The sequence below is a fragment of the Amyelois transitella genome, chromosome 23 (assembly GCF_032362555.1).
Source record: "Amyelois transitella isolate CPQ chromosome 23, ilAmyTran1.1, whole genome shotgun sequence".
Lineage (NCBI taxonomy): Eukaryota > Metazoa > Arthropoda > Insecta > Lepidoptera > Pyralidae > Amyelois > Amyelois transitella.
In genome coordinates, this window is record NC_083526.1 from 1,449,449 (window position 1) to 1,466,364 (window position 16,916).

Consider the following 16,916-nt stretch of genomic DNA (forward strand, 5'->3'; position numbering starts at 1 on the left):
ACTTAATATTTCGGCGTTATTTCTTATGCCCGCGTCTGAGTAATGAAAACTCATTTTTGATGCAGTAGCGTATGTAGCACTGGGCTGTGATTTTCTTGCGGAAACACATTTATTAATTTCCTTCCGTAGTTTTTTCAAGATTTCCTTGCTTCTTTTTATTCTTTCTTGCGTTACTTGCTGACTAATGTCACCGACGTCACCGTCACTGTCACTAGTTGTCAATGTCATTTGTGCTATTATTTCACGATTTTAGACTTTCTATTAGAAATACAACACAAATCGCATGTTTACTGATGAAACTAAGATTTAAGTGTTAAATTATGCTTTTTTCTATTACTAAGATTATATATACATGACAAAGATTTAATGTACAAAGTAATATATTTAATGGGGTATCGTTTTAGTAGTTCAAAATGTCTTACTATCTGCCTCGGTTTAACTTTCATCATGGGATGCTTTTTGGCATCTTTACCCATACAATTCGGTAATCTAAATGTTAAAATCCCCGTTCATTTCTTTATATGAAATCATAATGTTGACGGTCTTTTTAACTTATTTCAGATTTAGCAGCATTACCTAAGCCGGTAAGACATCAAATTTCGTCGGAATTTCCACCAAAAAAGCGCCTAGCACTAATAGTCCCATTCCGGGACCGCTTCGAGGAGCTTCTGGAGTTTGTTCCACACATGCACAAGTTTTTGAACAAGCAGAAAATACCATTTCACATCTTCATAATTCAACAAGCAGATAGCAACAGATTTAACCGAGCGTCGTTGATAAATGTTGGGTTTTTATTGACAAGAAACGATTACGATTATATTGCGATGCACGATGTTGACTTATTGCCAATGAATGACGATTTAAAGTATGATTATCCCGACAAAGCACCTATACATATTTCATCGCCAGAGACTCACCCAAAATATCACTATGATACATTTATAGGTGGTATATTATTAATAAAAAATGAGCATTTTGAGTTAGTAAATGGCATGTCCAACAACTATTGGGGTTGGGGGTTGGAAGATGATGAGTTTTATGTGAGATTAAAAGATGCAGGGCTGAACGTGAACAGGCCGGACAATATTAAAACTGGTCCAGAGAAAACTTTCAAGTAAGTTAGAATTCTTTGCTTTCCTGCTTTTTTGAATTGACATATTGATGTGACTATATGTATGTACATATGTATGCTTAAATCAAGTGGGTTAAATTGAAGTTGATGTATGAGGTGTACCATTTATGACAATCATATTAAAAAGTCTTGCATACATACATATAATGAAGTCTATATCCCTTGGGAGTAGACAGAGCCAACAGTCTAAAAAAAGACTAATAGGCCACGTTTAGCTGTTTGGCTTAATTAAAGAATTGAAATTCAAATAATTACAGGTTCCTAGTCTGCCGCCTAAAAGAAGAATCCCAAGTTTATAAGCCTATCCCATAGTCGCCTTTTACGACATCCATGGGAAAGAGTGGTCCTATTCTTCTGTAATGGTGTCGGATACCAAATGACAATTTCTAATGGTGTTTGAAAACGTCTTGAGTCATCCAATTCTTAATCATCATATAAATGTTAAAATTGCAAACATTTCAGGCACCTTCACAATAAAATGTACCGCAAACGGGACATGAGGAAGTGTTACAACCAGCGGGAGGTGACCCGCCGCAGGGATCGGGTCACAGGGCTCCATGACGTCTCATACGTGTTGACAGGACAGAGGCAGCTCACGATAGACACTCTGCCTCTGACCGTACACAATGTGCAGTTGATATGCAACGTTAACGTAACACCTTGGTGCCGGTGTCCGGAGCCACAGAAACCAAGTAAATCTTAAACCGGTTTACCAAATATTCCACCATTACGAGAAAGCGGAGGATGTCGATTGCTGTGAGGAACCTGGTTCGCAGTACTGACTTTTATGGATTGAGTTTTCTATCAATAGTCAATTAAAAGTGAACTATTTGAGTAAATCTTAGACCAATGTTAGCAAATTTGTGATCCAATGTGAGCTACAAAACTACTGAATAATGAGGGGCGTCACCCCTTTCCAGATTATGGAAACAGTCTCCTAACTATACTTTATTGAACTATGAAACAAAAATTTTAGTAAATCTTACCTATACCTAAGACCAAAGTTAGCAAATACTCCACCATATTTATTCTAAGTAACTTTTAATACAAGATTTCAGGACTAGTAAAATCTGTTATAGTACGACATAGCACATCAAACTGGTACAACATGTCTTGCCATGTTTGCGTCTCTCCGGTCAACTGACAGGAGAGAGGCAGGTCACGTGATGGGAATGTTAAAAAAAATCGTTTATTTCTTTTACAACAAAGTGTACAAAGATACATTGTTAGGACTCTCTAGTAAGCAAAAAATGCTTGTGTCAGAGATCCCTTACTCTTTCTTAACATACATTACTAACACTTGTTGATAATAATACAAAATAAAAGTTAAGTGCCGTGGTGCAAGTGCCGTATAAACCTAAAGGCGCCGGGACACGAAAATTCCCAGTTTAGGATGTAAATGTCTTCTGCAAAATGTACATTTTTGGCGAGTGCTCATTTTGAATAGTGCACTACATTTTTGGCCAGTGTCACACCACTTATTTTTCAGTGCAGCTATTTGTTATACAAATTTAAACCGCGTCTTCGTTTGCGTAAAATGTCCTTGTTTTCCATTCCCTTGGGAATTTTTGGAGTATTATATTTACTCAGGAAAATTTTTAATTTTATTTATCTTTCTAGAACAATTTTAATTAAGTCGAATTATGCGCCATTGAACTGCCACTATTTTATATCAACTTATTTAAGTACTATACTCAGATATTATACATTAATTTATTTATGTAGACAAGAATAAAGAGAAAGTAACCTAGTCTTATTTTAATTTAATTTTGCAAGTACTATGTTTAACGACTTAATGATTTGAATGGGAATGTTATGTAAATAAAACATTTATCATAAATAAATAAACTGTTTTATTAAGCATTCGAAGCTCATTTTCGTTACATTTAATGTAATCTATAGTTTTACTGTTACTTACAAAAAATAATTACATATAAACGGATGAACTTAAAACTAATAAAATAATATTTTGAGCACTTCAACTACACATACCTACAACAATTTTTTGACAATTTATTTAAATCTAAGAAACAATGAAATAATGATAAAAGTTTCATTCAAAAAAGAATTTTGATATTGTATTTTATTTTAATAATGGTCTCAGATTGTAAAAAAGAGAATTTTACTATGCAACATATTCGAAAAATATTTAAAAAAGTAACATAAGACTTCTTTGCAACAAGAAGACAATATACTTTTAAACTATAATAAGTACCTACACATAAAAAATAAAGAAAATCCAATAAGAATATAAGCAATAAACGTAAAAAAAAACAACCATAATTTTAAATAAGATTTAGTGACAAAAAAAATAGCAAACATCTAAATAACAATTCGTCAAAACCATTTAATCAACCTGTCTAAATCGACATTAAATAAATTAATTCCTAATTTTGAAACAAAAAACTGAACTTCTATAACAATGCAAAAGTCTGTCAATCCGCCATTTTGTATCGTCATCTTTCTTAAAATGTATCAATTAGAGAAAGACAGCGAGCAAGAATTTCTTATAGACATGAAGAGGACAAGTGTATTCAATGGCTTAGCCATCTAACGTAAAAGTTAACAATATTTTCCTGAGAACGGATAAAATACAGAACTCGATCTTACCGACATTGATAAAGTGATATTAGTTTTTTCGTTTTGTATAATCCTAATTGTACACTAGAGACCCGCTTCGACTTCGCACGGGTTTTTTTTACATATAAACCTTCCTATTGAATCATCGTATACTAAAATAATTTTTGAATTTTGAATTTTTGAAGGGACATACGCAGGAAGCGACTATACTACACCCAATCTATGGTCTATGGACTATACCCAATCTATGGTCAAAAGCATACCCCTCCTCTCTCTGCTGCTCTCTCAGAAAGGTGAGGCTGTAACGCCCATAGGAAAAGAGAGGAATAATGGCATATAACATAAGACATGTGCCTTGTCCATTCATGAATAACTTCGAAGAGCGATACAAAATATAAGTTTGGCAAATTTTGTGCAACATATAACTACACTATAAGGTCCTATCTTAAAAATCTATAAATGCATGCAGGTTTATCACAATAGTATGCAAGAGCTGAATCAAGAGCTTAATTAGTAGATGTTTTGGTATATTGAAAGCATATTTGCACATTTTCCATAAACCTTTGCCTCAAAATTATTTTTATATCAGAAAAACGTGGAATTTGGAAAAAATTACAACATATGATTGCCAAAATATGATTTAACTCACCAAATTTCAATACAACAAAGTATGTTAACATCAATAAGCTACAATGCATGCGAATAGAAAAAGACTTTAAATTAAATTAAAAAAAAACACTATAAGTAAATGTCTTTTGACATAGAATATAAATTAAATAGACTACAGTACGGCAGTTCTAAGAAATAAATAGATCAATAAAGTCGCCTGGTTTTCTTAGATTTGTCAAATGCTTAGTTCGATTAAAACTATTTTATAATAACTGAATCCATGAAGAACAATTTAAAAAAAACCTTTTTTAAATATATCTGTCTCTATCGCACCTATTTTTTATTTTTTATAATAAATTGTTTTATAACCCGCTGCTCTCACAAGATTTCTTTAAACAGCCGTACTTGCTGTAATGATCAATAATAATTTATGAACAATTACACATTTAGCACAGCAAAGCTTCTAGTTTGTCAAAAGGCATTCTTGGATATTTGCAATAAGATAATATACGACACGTACAAATAAGTACAAATATTTTAAAGGTAATTTTCAAGGTAGTGTAATGAAAAAAAATCAATAACAGTTCGTCCAGAGTCTCATATAGGTATATAAGAGATTTTTTTGAATATTTATCATAGTTCTTAAACAAATCCACCCTTAAAAATTTACGTACTTAATACGCACGTATTTTTATTAAAATTATAAGGAACACTATTTCATTAAGTACAGTTTTACTGCACGGAATTGCATAAGCGACTAAATTCAGGTAGTATAAGCGAATACATTTAATGCGTCTCGCTCCCACGTATAGTTCTGTCTCGGCCTAAGGCCCTATTCACTAGCACGGTAGCCCGTCTTCGCGCGCCGCTTTTTGTCGCCGCGCGCGCAACACGTCAGCTACAACGCGCAGCCGCCACCCTAAGACATAAAATTATAAATAAAAAAAAATAAAATGCGCAAGGGATTTTGGAAATTCCAAACTAGAAAGGTACAGAAGCACTTTACCTCAGTCTTGCCGAGTTCACTTTTCCAAGGCTTCGATCATCAATAATCGATTTAGACCATTTTAGTTTAGAAACCAAGACATACACAGTCATAAGAAAATTTTTTAATAGCAATCCGAAAATGAGACTGAATCGCGTGATTGTTCAATTGTAATTGATTGTAAAAGTAAATCACATAAAAAAAAACAGTTAATGTAAATAACATTTTATAAAATCTGAAATATAAATGTAATTTAGAACATTTAGTAACAATATAAAACTACGTATGAAATAAACCAGAGAATTACTATTTTATTATAAAATGAGTGAAATATTTAAGACAATCCTATCATTTTATCATTAATCTATGGTTTATTTTCGTACACGTAAATTTTCAGGAACTAACGTTTGCAATTCACATTGTTAAGGGATAAACATTCGAGGATTCCAACTAAAATCATTTTTAGACATTTTAAATACTAATAAGAATAAAATAATCATTTTATACTTTAAAATACTTATTATTCTCACAAGAATTAATAAAATTAATATATTTTGTATTTTTTTGATTTGTCTGAAATTGATTTTAGGTTATTCCAAAGCTGAAATGGAAGCTAGGTCATGCAAATAAGACACGTTCATAAGCCTATTACAACATTAAAAATCTAAAATGAAAATCCTTGTACAAATACACAAAAACTACGTTAATGTAAAAAAAATGAAAATAAAAAATCGATTACTTTGTCACTTTTTACTAGTATCAACTCATGCGCATACGCAAATAAAATAGTATTTCCGACTATCAAAATCGTTTATAAAGGGATCGAAATTCTATCACAGAGGGTAAGTCGGGAGTATTATTATACATATATAATACATATGGTATCTTACAATTATTTTTTTTCTAAATTCTCTCTTCGTATAATTATTCACCTAGAACATATGTATGTATAACATGAGGAGACTTATTCTAGATATTTTTTGTATAAATTTAATAATTATTATTTAACCATATTTAGATCATGATTTTCTAATCCAGTATTATTTTTATTCTAGTTTACATGTATTGGCACATCACACATCGCACGGTAGCTTAATCACCTTTAGCGGTGTAACATCTACATATTAAAAAAAATATTCAAAGACAACTAACGACTTTTATGTCAAATCATCAGAATACTAATTTAAAAATTTGAATATACTTTTTTTTATATTTCAATTAAATTTTTATCATGCAAATTGTCAGGTAAATAGTAGCGTTTACTAAATGTCATTAAATATTGAGCATATTATTATAATCTAAATAATCGGAATACTTTATTGATGTGTATCAATATAAATAATTTGACAATTAAAAACATCCGCTACAAACTCATCATTTCTGAACTTGTCTAAAAATATTTCATAAGAAGAGGTTAACTATCACATAATTTACATTAAACGTTTTTAAGTATGTTTTAAAGTTTCAACAATTTGGCACAAATTAACTATGGATTTCACATAATAATGAAACCGATAAATAAAACTTTTTAAATTGGTGATATAGGTATACTATTACAGACCTTACTATGACTGTAATTAGTCATATTTTTTTATAAAAGCTTTTAAACAGGCCCTTTTATTTGACACGTCACACGATTGGAAATATTTTATTTTTCCAGTTGAGATTCGGGACCCAAAGGACGTAAAAATAGTATGAGGATTAATTTTAAAAAGTTAAATGTTAATTTCTAAATTTAAAGCTTCATTGGTTTAACAGATTCCTAAAAATTGGCTGTGACATACGATTAACCTGTAAGGGTATAATTTTCAACAATAGACATTTATTAATCTATGATTTTAATACTGTTTAAATCTATTTTATATATTTTATTTAAGTATAATTCCTTCATGAATGACTCGAATGAGAGAGAAGTAAATCGATTTACATTTGATCCAATGGATTAGAATAAATGACATGTCAACACTAAAAATTCAACCAAAATATTTTTGATGTTCTATTTAAATGTAAATCGATTTATCTACTGTTAAATCAGTATATATTTTTTTTTTATTATTACGTATTCAAACAATCGCTTCAGTATCACTTATAACATGTATACCGTGTTTAGTCAAAATCAATCGTACGATATCATTGCAACTCCTAGTTCTATAATTCCTCGAATCTTTATCTTTCAACTTTATACTTTTCATTTTGTCGCATAGCTTGCTCACTTCCGACTTACTCTTCTTCATATCGTCCGGTTTCAACTTTCTAATGGTTGACGAACAACGCTTTTTGACCGCACTGTCCAATACATTCTGTTCGACATTACTCTCGCTGACCCTACGCCTGTATACATCCCAATCACCATCATCCTTCGTCAAATAACTATCGAGTGAAGAATACGTTGTCTCCGCGTAACTTACCTTGTCATCCTTCATTTTGTGTTCGTTAACGTCACTGACAATTTTGACAGCTTTCCCGGGGACATAAGATGGCGGCACTTTGTCCAAATACGCCATTTTAGGTTTAATGACGTCTACGGGGCTCACTGAGTCTGTGTGATTGTTAGGCATTAGGAAGTTGGTTTTCTTTGCGCGTTTCACTGTGATCGTCTCGTCGACGATTGAAGGTTTATCACGTATTGATATTAGTATGTTTTTGAAGCTGGTCTCCTCGGGGGAAGCCATGATGACGTCCTGCGGTGATCTCTTGTCGTATGACGCTATCAGATCGTTTAGAAGGTAATACTCACTGTTTCCAGGCAGCGTGCGCAAAGTTCTCGTTATTTAACACTGTATAATGCATTTTTAGGTTAGAATTATTGAGAGGGATAAAGGTGATGCTTATTTCGTAGAAGGTATTGATTATAGAATTTCAGCTTTCCCATCACTCATAATAATCATTTAAGAATTTTTTTTTATCGATGTCGTTAACTAATATTCTAATTTTTAATATATTTGAAAAGTGCTAATTATCCTAGGATACTATACTCTAGCGACAAGCCCCGGCTTCGCACAGGTAGCTTTAATAGATATAAACCTTTCTCAAAAAACCCTATTTCAAACTTTTCAAACAGGAACAAAATCCGACCACATCTTTTCGAGATTAGCGCATACATACAGACAGAGAAAATAAACTTTATAATATACCTATACTGATAACTTCTTACATCAGAGAATACATAGCAAAGGGCAGAATTCACAGATTACACAAATACATTTGACACATTCATAACACAGGTTTACAGTGATTTTGGTGCCGCCAAAACTATAACTGTTTCTTATTACATTGGGTACCCGTATTAAAACTATATACTTATTTTTGTAATGCTACGTGTAGTTTTGGAGATATGAAATATGTATAAATAAAACATAATTAGCGAATATTTCATATTTATTAACGTTATTTTGCAGGTAGAAAGCTTCTTTTTCTGGATTTTTTACAATGTTCAATATTTTGACAATACCGTGTGATACTCCAACAGTAATCCGCCATCATATGCTCATCCCAGCGACCTTGATACCTATCTTCCATCACTTTTAGATCCTGATGAAAACGCTCTCCTTGTTCTTCACTACAGGAACCAAGATTTTCAGGGAACTTATCCAAATGACTGTGCAAGTAGTGCACTTTTATGCTCATGTTACAGCCAAGATTCTTAAAGTTGTTTAAAAGGTCTTGAACTAATTCCACATAATTTTCTGCCTTTTCATTACCCAAGAAACCTTTAACAACTTTAACGAACGATTTCCAAGCCACTAATTCCAAATCATTCATTGACTTTATGAAATCTTTGTCTCTGATTAAATGTCTTATTTGAGGCCCATCAAAAATGCCAGCTTTCAGCTTTTCTTTACTTAAACCTGGAAACTTTTTTGAAATGAAATCAAAACATGAACCAGTTTTATCCAATGCCTTCACGTACTGCTTTATTAATCCTAATTTGATATGCAGTGGAGGTAAAATGATCTTATCCCTGGAAACCAATGGTGGCTTTATAACATTTTGTTTACCAACTACCATATTTTCTCTTAAGGGCCACTCTTTCTTGATCCAATGGTCTTGTTTTGCTCTGCTGTCCCATAAACATATGAAGCATGGAAATTTTGTGTACCCGCTTTGCTGACCTAATAAAAAGTTAACCATTTTTAAATCTACGCATATGACCCATTGGTGATCTTGATACTTCAGTTTTTCTAGAACAAGGCCTACAGTTTCATATTCCTCTTTTTATCGGGACAGCTGCATATTTATTGCCAATATCTAACAAGACACATTTGAAACTCCTCTTTGAATGTCTATAAACAACCTCCACTCGTCGGCTTGGTAACTCGGGAGACCCATTTTTGTCAAAAGGCCACCAATATCATTACAAAAAACTAAATTGTTTTCAGAGCTAAAGAATGGAAGATGTTCTCTTTCACGATTACGATAAAATGAGACTTTCGTACCTGGAGCAACTAGATTCCTCTCTTTAAGTCTAGATGCTAGTAGCTCAGACCTCTCTTTGGAAAGGTCAAGGTCTCTTATTAAGTCACTTAAAGCATTTTGAGTGAACAGTAAAGGCACTCCTGTTTCAAAATCACTGTCTTGTTCATTCGAAGAGACCTCCATCATATCTGTGCCCGACAAATCTAATGGTTCCACTCTCGTAGTGTCTGAGTATAGTAAAGGCCTTCTAGTCATTTAAGTCAGGATATGTCATTTTCTTTTTATTTATGCCGTGCATTTGCACTACACAAAAGTAACAGTCATCAAAGTGGTTTTTTGGTTCTGACCAAATCATAGGTACACTGAACTTCGTATGTTCTCGTTTACCACTTGCCCACTGTCTTAAATGTTCAATGCATAATTTACACACGATTTTCGGTAACCACGGCCGATCTAAATCCTTAATTTTGATCTTAAAATAGTCAAAATATATCTTTTTTACGAAGTCCGTTATAGGTTTTCTAAATTTTTTCACCACATATTCACCACAAATATAACAAAATGTATTCGGATTATTTAAATAACTTCTCTTAGACGACGACATAATAATATTATCAGATAGTTATACAAATTGACGAAATGCGAACACAGTAAACATCAGAAAATGGTTATTTATTTTTAATGTGGGTAGTTTAAAAACTACACGTAGTATTGCCGTTCTAAAATTTTGTACGACTTTGTATCAAGTTATTAACGAAATTATGTCATAGGATTGCCAGCACCAAATTTTTTATTTTATTTTGTAGACCTGTGTAATCATCACCATTGTAGCGCTAATCCTGGTTGAAAAATCCAAACCGACGAACATAGCACTAAAAAAAAAACTTTTTTTAAAATTCTTATTTTTTAAATAAAGAATAGTACTCACGTATGTATAGGCGTAGCTCCGTACAACTTATGCTGCCTGATGTAAGACAAGATGGCGTCGTCTGTCAAATACTTGGCGCTCTCTGACCTCCTCAGCAGCCGCCTGATGACGGTGGAGCTCACTTCGTTGGCGACGTAGTTCGTCACCATCACCACGTTGTGCTGGAACACCATATATGTTCATCATATCTTTGCCATCCATCTATATAATCATGTATATATCTTTTGCGGGGAAGACAGAGCCAGCAGTCTTGAAAGACCGATTACCTGTTAGGTTTAATGATAGAATTTAAATTCAAATAGTGACAGGTTGAAAGGAGAATCTCAAGTTTATAAGCCTATCCCTTAGTCGCCTTTCTCGTGAATAACTTGTCTTTCTGGAGATGACAAAATATGATATGTGCCGTGTAGTTCCTGGCACCCATAGAGAAAGAATGACACCACTCCATCTCTTTTACATGGATGTCGTAAAAGGCGACAAAAAAAGGCTTATAAACTGGGGATTCTTCTTTTAGGCGACGGGCTAGCAACCTGTCACTATTTGAACCTCAATTCTATCAATAAGCCTAACAGCTGAACATGGTCCGTTGGTCTTTCAAAACTAATGGCTCTGTCTACCACGCAAGGGATATAGACGTGTTTATATACATGAATGAATGAAGTACATTAGTTTGAATACAAACTGATGCTCTTACGGTGAGGCAATACATCCTACGAAAACCTGCACATTCAGGCAACTGGATGTTTAACTGCAAAGGTTGCGGAGGTCAGATGGGAGTCGCTTCGTATAAAAACCTGACTCACCCAATCCAGGATCCATGGCCAAAGGCCGTACTCCAGGCTCCTCTCCAGAGTAGTGAAGATGCAATTTAGTCCTCAAAGCCAAGAGAAACACGACGGTCTTCATATAAAAACCTGACTCACCCAATCCAGGATCCATGGTCAAAGGCCATACTCCAGGCTCCTCGTCAGAGTGGTGAAGATGCAATTTAGTCCTTAAAGCCAAGAGGAACACCACCGTCTTCATATAAAAACCTGACTCACCCAATGCAGGATCCATGGTCAAAGGCCGTACTCCAGGCTCCTCGTCAGAGTGGTCAAGATGCAATTTAGTCCTCAAAGCCAAGAGGAACACGACCGTCTTCGTATAAAAATCTGACTCACCCAATCCAGGATCCATGGTCAAAGGCCATACTCCAGGCTCCTCTCCAGAGAGGTGAAGATGCAATTTAGTCCTCAAAGCCAAGAGGAACAGCACCGTCTTCGTATAAAGACCTGACTCACCCAATCCAGGATCCATGGTCAAAGGCCGTACTCCAGGCTCCTCTCCAGAGTGGTGAAGATGCAATTTAGTCCTCAAAGCCAAGAGGAACACCACCGTGTGCAAGATACATTGCCACCAACTTACCCTGTGCTTGTACAACATGTCAGACTCGTATATGAACTTCCCGGGATCGCAACCCGCCCTCGTCACAACCACTAATCCATGGCGGCCGACTATCGTCTCTAACTGAAAATGATTAAATGATTAATTTAATGGGTGTTTTTCATTATTTATTGTTATGTGTGGTTCCCGGCACCGACATTTATAAAAAATTAATAGGACCACTCCATCTCATTTCCCATGGATGTCGTAAGAGGCGACTAAGGGATGGGCAAATAAACTTGGGATTCTTGTTTTAGGCGATGGGCTAGCAACCTATCACTATTTGAATCTCAATTCTATCATAAGCTGAACGTGGCCTACAAGTCTCTTCAAGACTTTTGGCTCTGTCTACCCCGCAAGGGATATAGACGTGACTATATGAATGAATTAATTAATGTGCCGCGTTCTTGGTGTATGTTAATGATTTATTTATCCGTAAAAAGTCGTAAAAGGAGACTAAGGGAATAGGCACATTCTTCTAGTGCAGCTTTTTTACCATAATCCGGTGAGGGTTAGGTTCCCCTGCAAAGGTAGCTGAGATCAGACGGGAGTCGGTTCGTGTAAAAACCTGACTCACTCAATCCAGGGTCTATGGTCAAAGGAGCACCCCGGGCTCTTCTCCAGAGAGTTGAGAATGTAACCAGGCTTACCATGATCATATAGTTTTGTTAGTCGGATCTCAATTCTGTCGTTAAGCCAAACAGCTGAACATGGTATTTCAGTCTTCTCAAGACTGTTGACTCTGCCTAACCCGTTAGGGATAAAGACTGTCACTATTAAAGATATAAGATAATCAATTATATGATACATTCATATAAGTGATTATCTTATACTAGCTGTGCCCGCGATTCGTCCGCGTGGAATAGTTATATTGGGCATCATTGAAGGGTGAATAATTTTCCCCGTTTTTTTTTTACTTTTCCATTATTTCTTCCTAATAGTTGCAGCGTAATGTAATATAGCCTTCCTCGATAAATGGTTTATTCAACACAAAAATATTTTTTCAATTCGAACCAGTAGTTCCTGAGAAGAGCGCGTTCAAACAAACAAACAAACTCTTCAGCTTTATAATATTAGTATAGATATGTTTAAATATCTAGATTTGTATCCGAAGGTACCTATATCATCTTTTCCTAGCTTGACCAAGCAAGGTATATCATCTTTTCCTAGCTTGACCTAGCAAAAGATGATATACCTGTCGAATGGCCTTAAAACTGAAAATGCTGCGAACCTGACAGAATGAAAGGAAAAATTACGAAGATCAGACCCTAGGCCGCAAAGCGTTGTGGCGGAGGGTGCAACTGGGAACACTCAAAGACGACAGAGAGAGAGACAGAGACGTTAAATTATTAATTACTAGCTGTGCCCGCGACTCCGTCCGCGTGGCATAGTTATATTGGGCATCATTGAAGCCCTCAAGGGTGAATAATTTTCCCCGTTTTGTTACTTTTTCCATTATTTCTTCACTCCTAATAGTTGCAGCGTAATGTAATATAGCCTTCCTCGATAAATGGTCTATTCAACACAAAAATAATTTTTCAATTCGAACCAATAGTTCCTGAGATTAGCGCTTGAACGCGCTACAAAAAAACAAACAAACAAACAAAACAAGCTTTATAATATTAGTATAGATATGTTTAAGTATCTAGATTTATGTATCTAGATGTATATCATTATAGGAAAATGTCGGAAAGCGTACCCAAGGTCCCGAAGCTTTGTGACTGAGGGTGCAACTGGGAACACTCAAAGACGAGAGAGAGAGCGAAAGACAGAGACAGAGACGTTAAATTATCGATTATTTCACACTCACATCCTCATCAGCCCACAGTCCGGGCGTCGCGAATGACTCCAACAGGTCAGCCCCGCACAACAGCTTCACCGTGACCTGCTCGTTCCTGTTGCCGTTCAGTTTCTCCATCAGATTGTCCGGCTCGTCCATACTGGCGCTCATGTTGTTCACGTTGATGACGTCATCCGGGAGCCAAGATGGCGGCTCGGTCACGTTCAAGGTCGACAATGTCGCGTGCGCATTGATTGTGTCCTGAAATCGAGATAAGAAAATATATTGGCTTTTTTTTCCATTTTTTTTAGATTATTTTTTTTATTTGTTCTTTATTGTAACATTTCCTATCTCATGTGTAAAGTACAATAGGCGCACTTAATGCTAATAGCATTATCTAACAGTCTACCATTGGGTTAAGCAGAAAATCTTTTTGTGAGTGATAATAAATAATCCTACTAATATTATAAATGCGAAAGTTTGTCAGGATGTCAGTATGGATGTTTGTTACTCCTTCACGCAAAACCTGCTGAACCAATTACTATAAAATTTGGTATGTAGCTGAAGACCCGGAATAACATATAGGCTACTTTTTATTCCGGAGTTCCCGCGGGATTGATAGGGATTCCATGCGGACAAAGTCGCGGGCGGCCTCTAGTGTATAATATACATACAGCCCCCATGATAATCACTTTTCCTCTTTCGTTTAACTAGGTTTAAGTCAATTTAGTGATAAGGAAACCTAATGCTTTGTCAGGGACAGCTTACCCGTTTTTAATCACACACATTCAGTTGTCAAAATGTCCGGTTTTACGAGATTTTTTTCTCCTCATTATACGGGCATTGACATTGTATGAGTGAAAAAATGTGGTCTCTGCCTACCACTCAGGGAAAGAGGGGTGATTTATGGCATGTATGAGCATTGACCAGTAGTGGGATTTTGACGTGACAACGTCTTATAATTAAATTGCGCCGGCTGCACGCACGAAAAAACATGACTCATGCGGCGTTACCTCGCTCTGAGGCGTTCCATGTAAGGCTTGAAGTGCAAGCGAGAGCGCTGAACGGGCGACAAAGAGGCACAATCGACCTTCGCGTTCGGCAGCGTTCGACATACGTCTCTCTCCTACTTAAGTGAGCGATGCGTCTACGTCGAGTATCGAGTGCAGTGAAAAGTGAATGTGGTGTATCAGTATTTTCTTAAGACGTTGTCACATTCAACTATCATCAGTAAACCGACTTTACAGACAATCGATTTTTTTTATCCTAAGTGAAGCACCTTGGAAAGTTATTTAGAACCTTAATCACTGACGTTTTAAGTTATTTCTCCCACATACCTGATGATACTGCATGGAGAGCCTGGTCCTAGTCCAGCCGCTCTGCTGTGACTCCCACTCCGACACCTTGATCCACGATGACGAGCGCAGTGCGAGCTTCAACATTGCTATCCTGGACAAAGAATTAGGAAAATACTTAATTTAATTTAGGACACCGGTGTTTTTATCGCGCGAAAAACAGACAGACAGGACAGCGATAGTGTCACGATGTTGAAATCATTAATTTTTTGACAAATCTTTTTGACATCTCTTTTTATTTGGGTTACATAATTGCATAGATCGAAAAGTATTACTAACATCTTATATATAAAATTCTCGTGTAACAATGTTCGTTCCTGTACTCCTCCAAAACAGCTTGACCGATTCTCAATAAATTTTGTGAGCATACTGAGAACCAAACATCTATTTTTCATACCCCTTAGTGATAAGGCAAAAGAACGTCTGCAGGGACAGCTAGTATTATATATTTTCTTTACTATTTTACTTGTTATGATCAAGAGAACCATTTAATTCTCACAAAGGTCTAAAGTTCACAAATTTCGTGCACAAATAATTATCATGCTTCATACAAATTATAAGTCATTGTTTGTAAGATAACATAATCTATTATTATTTTTGAATGAACTAAAAGTATCACCTATTTGCATTTTATATCACAATCACCAAATATTAGCTACAAAGCATACATAAATACACACAAAGGGACAGACACAGGTAGCCATTTCGCTTTATACTATCATACAATTAATACTGCATCTTTAAGAGAAATGTTAAATGGGACATAATCCTAATGCGAAAGTTTGTGAGTATGTCAGTATGGATGTTTGTTACTCTTTCACACAAAAACTTCTGAACCGATTACGATGAAATTTGGTATGTAGGTACCTGAAGACCCAGAATAAGATGTAGGCTACTTTTGAGTTTTGTTGTTTCTCACCTATGATGGGCAGCCACTAAGTCCTTCTTGCCATATGCATCATGCACCGGGGACATGATGCCGCCTACCACCGTCGCTCCCAGAGACTGTAGGTAATCTCTGGCTATTTCTATAAAGGAAATAAAATATATCTAAACTCTTTCTAAAGTCTGTTCTTTCTGATGTTCTACATCTGTTGCAAAAATATCAATTGAGTTATTTATGTCCGAATATTTTAATAATGATTTTTAATTACTCAGGATTTATTGGATAATGTGTGTGAAATGTAAACTGTGGTTTAAAAAGACTGCAATGATCAATAACAACATTAAGAAAATAATTATGACTTCTTAAGTGATTGCAGATGGTAGTTGTTGGTATTTTAGTAGTTCAGAAACTGCAATAAGACTGGAAAATGCTTTTACTCGTTTCTGATTTTTCAAACAAAGCCGCAGATTATTAAAACTTGGTTTTCTTACCAAACATTCTCAAATGCATGTAAGTCGGAGGGCTAAAACTCCCGCACGCCATCAACACGACCTTCCCGTGAGACGACATATTTGCTTTTCTTATCACTTCGATGGTTAAACACTGTATTCAATAATTAAATCATCATTTTCTTCTTATCAGTTACAATCATTTCAACACACTTTTTATTTTCGCATTACTTTGGTATTGTTATCTTAGGTTTGGTTTCTTCGCACGTTCATTTCATTGATTAAGTTTTATGAAACGACTGAATGAAGAGTCTTTTAGTTTCTAAGTATTTTGAACATATATTTTGCCTTTTGAATTTTTTATCATAATA

At 35.1% G+C, this 16,916-nt stretch overlaps 2 protein-coding genes across 3 annotated transcripts; one reads left to right on the forward strand and one right to left on the reverse strand.

The window, feature by feature from the left end:
- The first annotated feature begins 228 nt into the window (after positions 1–228).
- On the forward strand, positions 229–2,960 carry LOC106140043 (beta-1,4-galactosyltransferase 7). Its single transcript, XM_013341570.2, has 3 exons — positions 229–484; positions 562–1,114; positions 1,595–2,960. Exons 1-3 carry the CDS (start codon positions 367–369, stop codon positions 1,833–1,835), a joined length of 912 nt encoding a protein of 303 aa, XP_013197024.2. The 5' UTR covers positions 229–366; the 3' UTR covers positions 1,836–2,960.
- Positions 2,961–5,205: 2,245 nt separating this feature from the next.
- LOC106140244 (nicotinamide/nicotinic acid mononucleotide adenylyltransferase 1) lies at positions 5,206–16,824 on the reverse strand. 2 transcript variants are annotated; one of them, XM_060951056.1, is made up of 8 exons: positions 16,588–16,824; positions 16,130–16,238; positions 15,193–15,304; positions 13,886–14,116; positions 12,058–12,159; positions 10,651–10,811; positions 8,044–8,083; positions 5,206–5,240 (listed from the first exon to the last, which is right to left on the reverse strand). In XM_060951056.1, the coding sequence occupies exons 1-7, from the start codon at positions 16,664–16,666 to the stop codon at positions 8,074–8,076; spliced, it is 804 nt and encodes a 267-aa protein (XP_060807039.1). In that variant the 5' UTR covers positions 16,667–16,824; the 3' UTR covers positions 5,206–5,240; positions 8,044–8,073. The 2 variants fall into 2 exon arrangements, with proteins under 2 accessions (XP_060807039.1, XP_060807038.1); XM_060951055.1 differs by lacking the exon at positions 8,044–8,083 and having other exon boundaries at positions 16,588–16,823.
- Positions 16,825–16,916: the final 92 nt, after the last annotated feature.

What these genes read in the sequence shown, in the direction of transcription:
- LOC106140043 (XM_013341570.2), top strand. Translation starts at nt 367, where the DNA reads ATGTACAAAGTAATATATTTAATGGGGTATCGTTTTAGTAGTTCAAAA. An exon ending in ATCTTTACCCATACAATTCG is followed by an intron (nt 485 to 561) that starts GTAATCTAAATG and finishes AACTTATTTCAG; the next exon opens with ATTTAGCAGCATTACCTAAG. An exon ending in GGTCCAGAGAAAACTTTCAA is followed by an intron (nt 1,115 to 1,594) that starts GTAAGTTAGAAT and finishes CAAACATTTCAG; the next exon opens with GCACCTTCACAATAAAATGT.
- LOC106140244 (XM_060951055.1), bottom strand. Translation starts at nt 16,666, where the DNA reads ATGTCGTCTCACGGGAAGGTCGTGTTGATGGCGTGCGGGAGTTTTAGC. An exon ending in ACATGTTGTACAAGCACAGG is followed by an intron (nt 10,812 to 12,057) that starts GTAAGTTGGTGG and finishes ATGGTGTTCCAG; the next exon opens with CACAACGTGGTGATGGTGAC. An exon ending in GGAGCTACGCCTATACATAC is followed by an intron (nt 5,241 to 10,650) that starts GTGAGTACTATT and finishes TTTATGTCTTAG; the next exon opens with GGTGGCGGCTGCGCGTTGTA.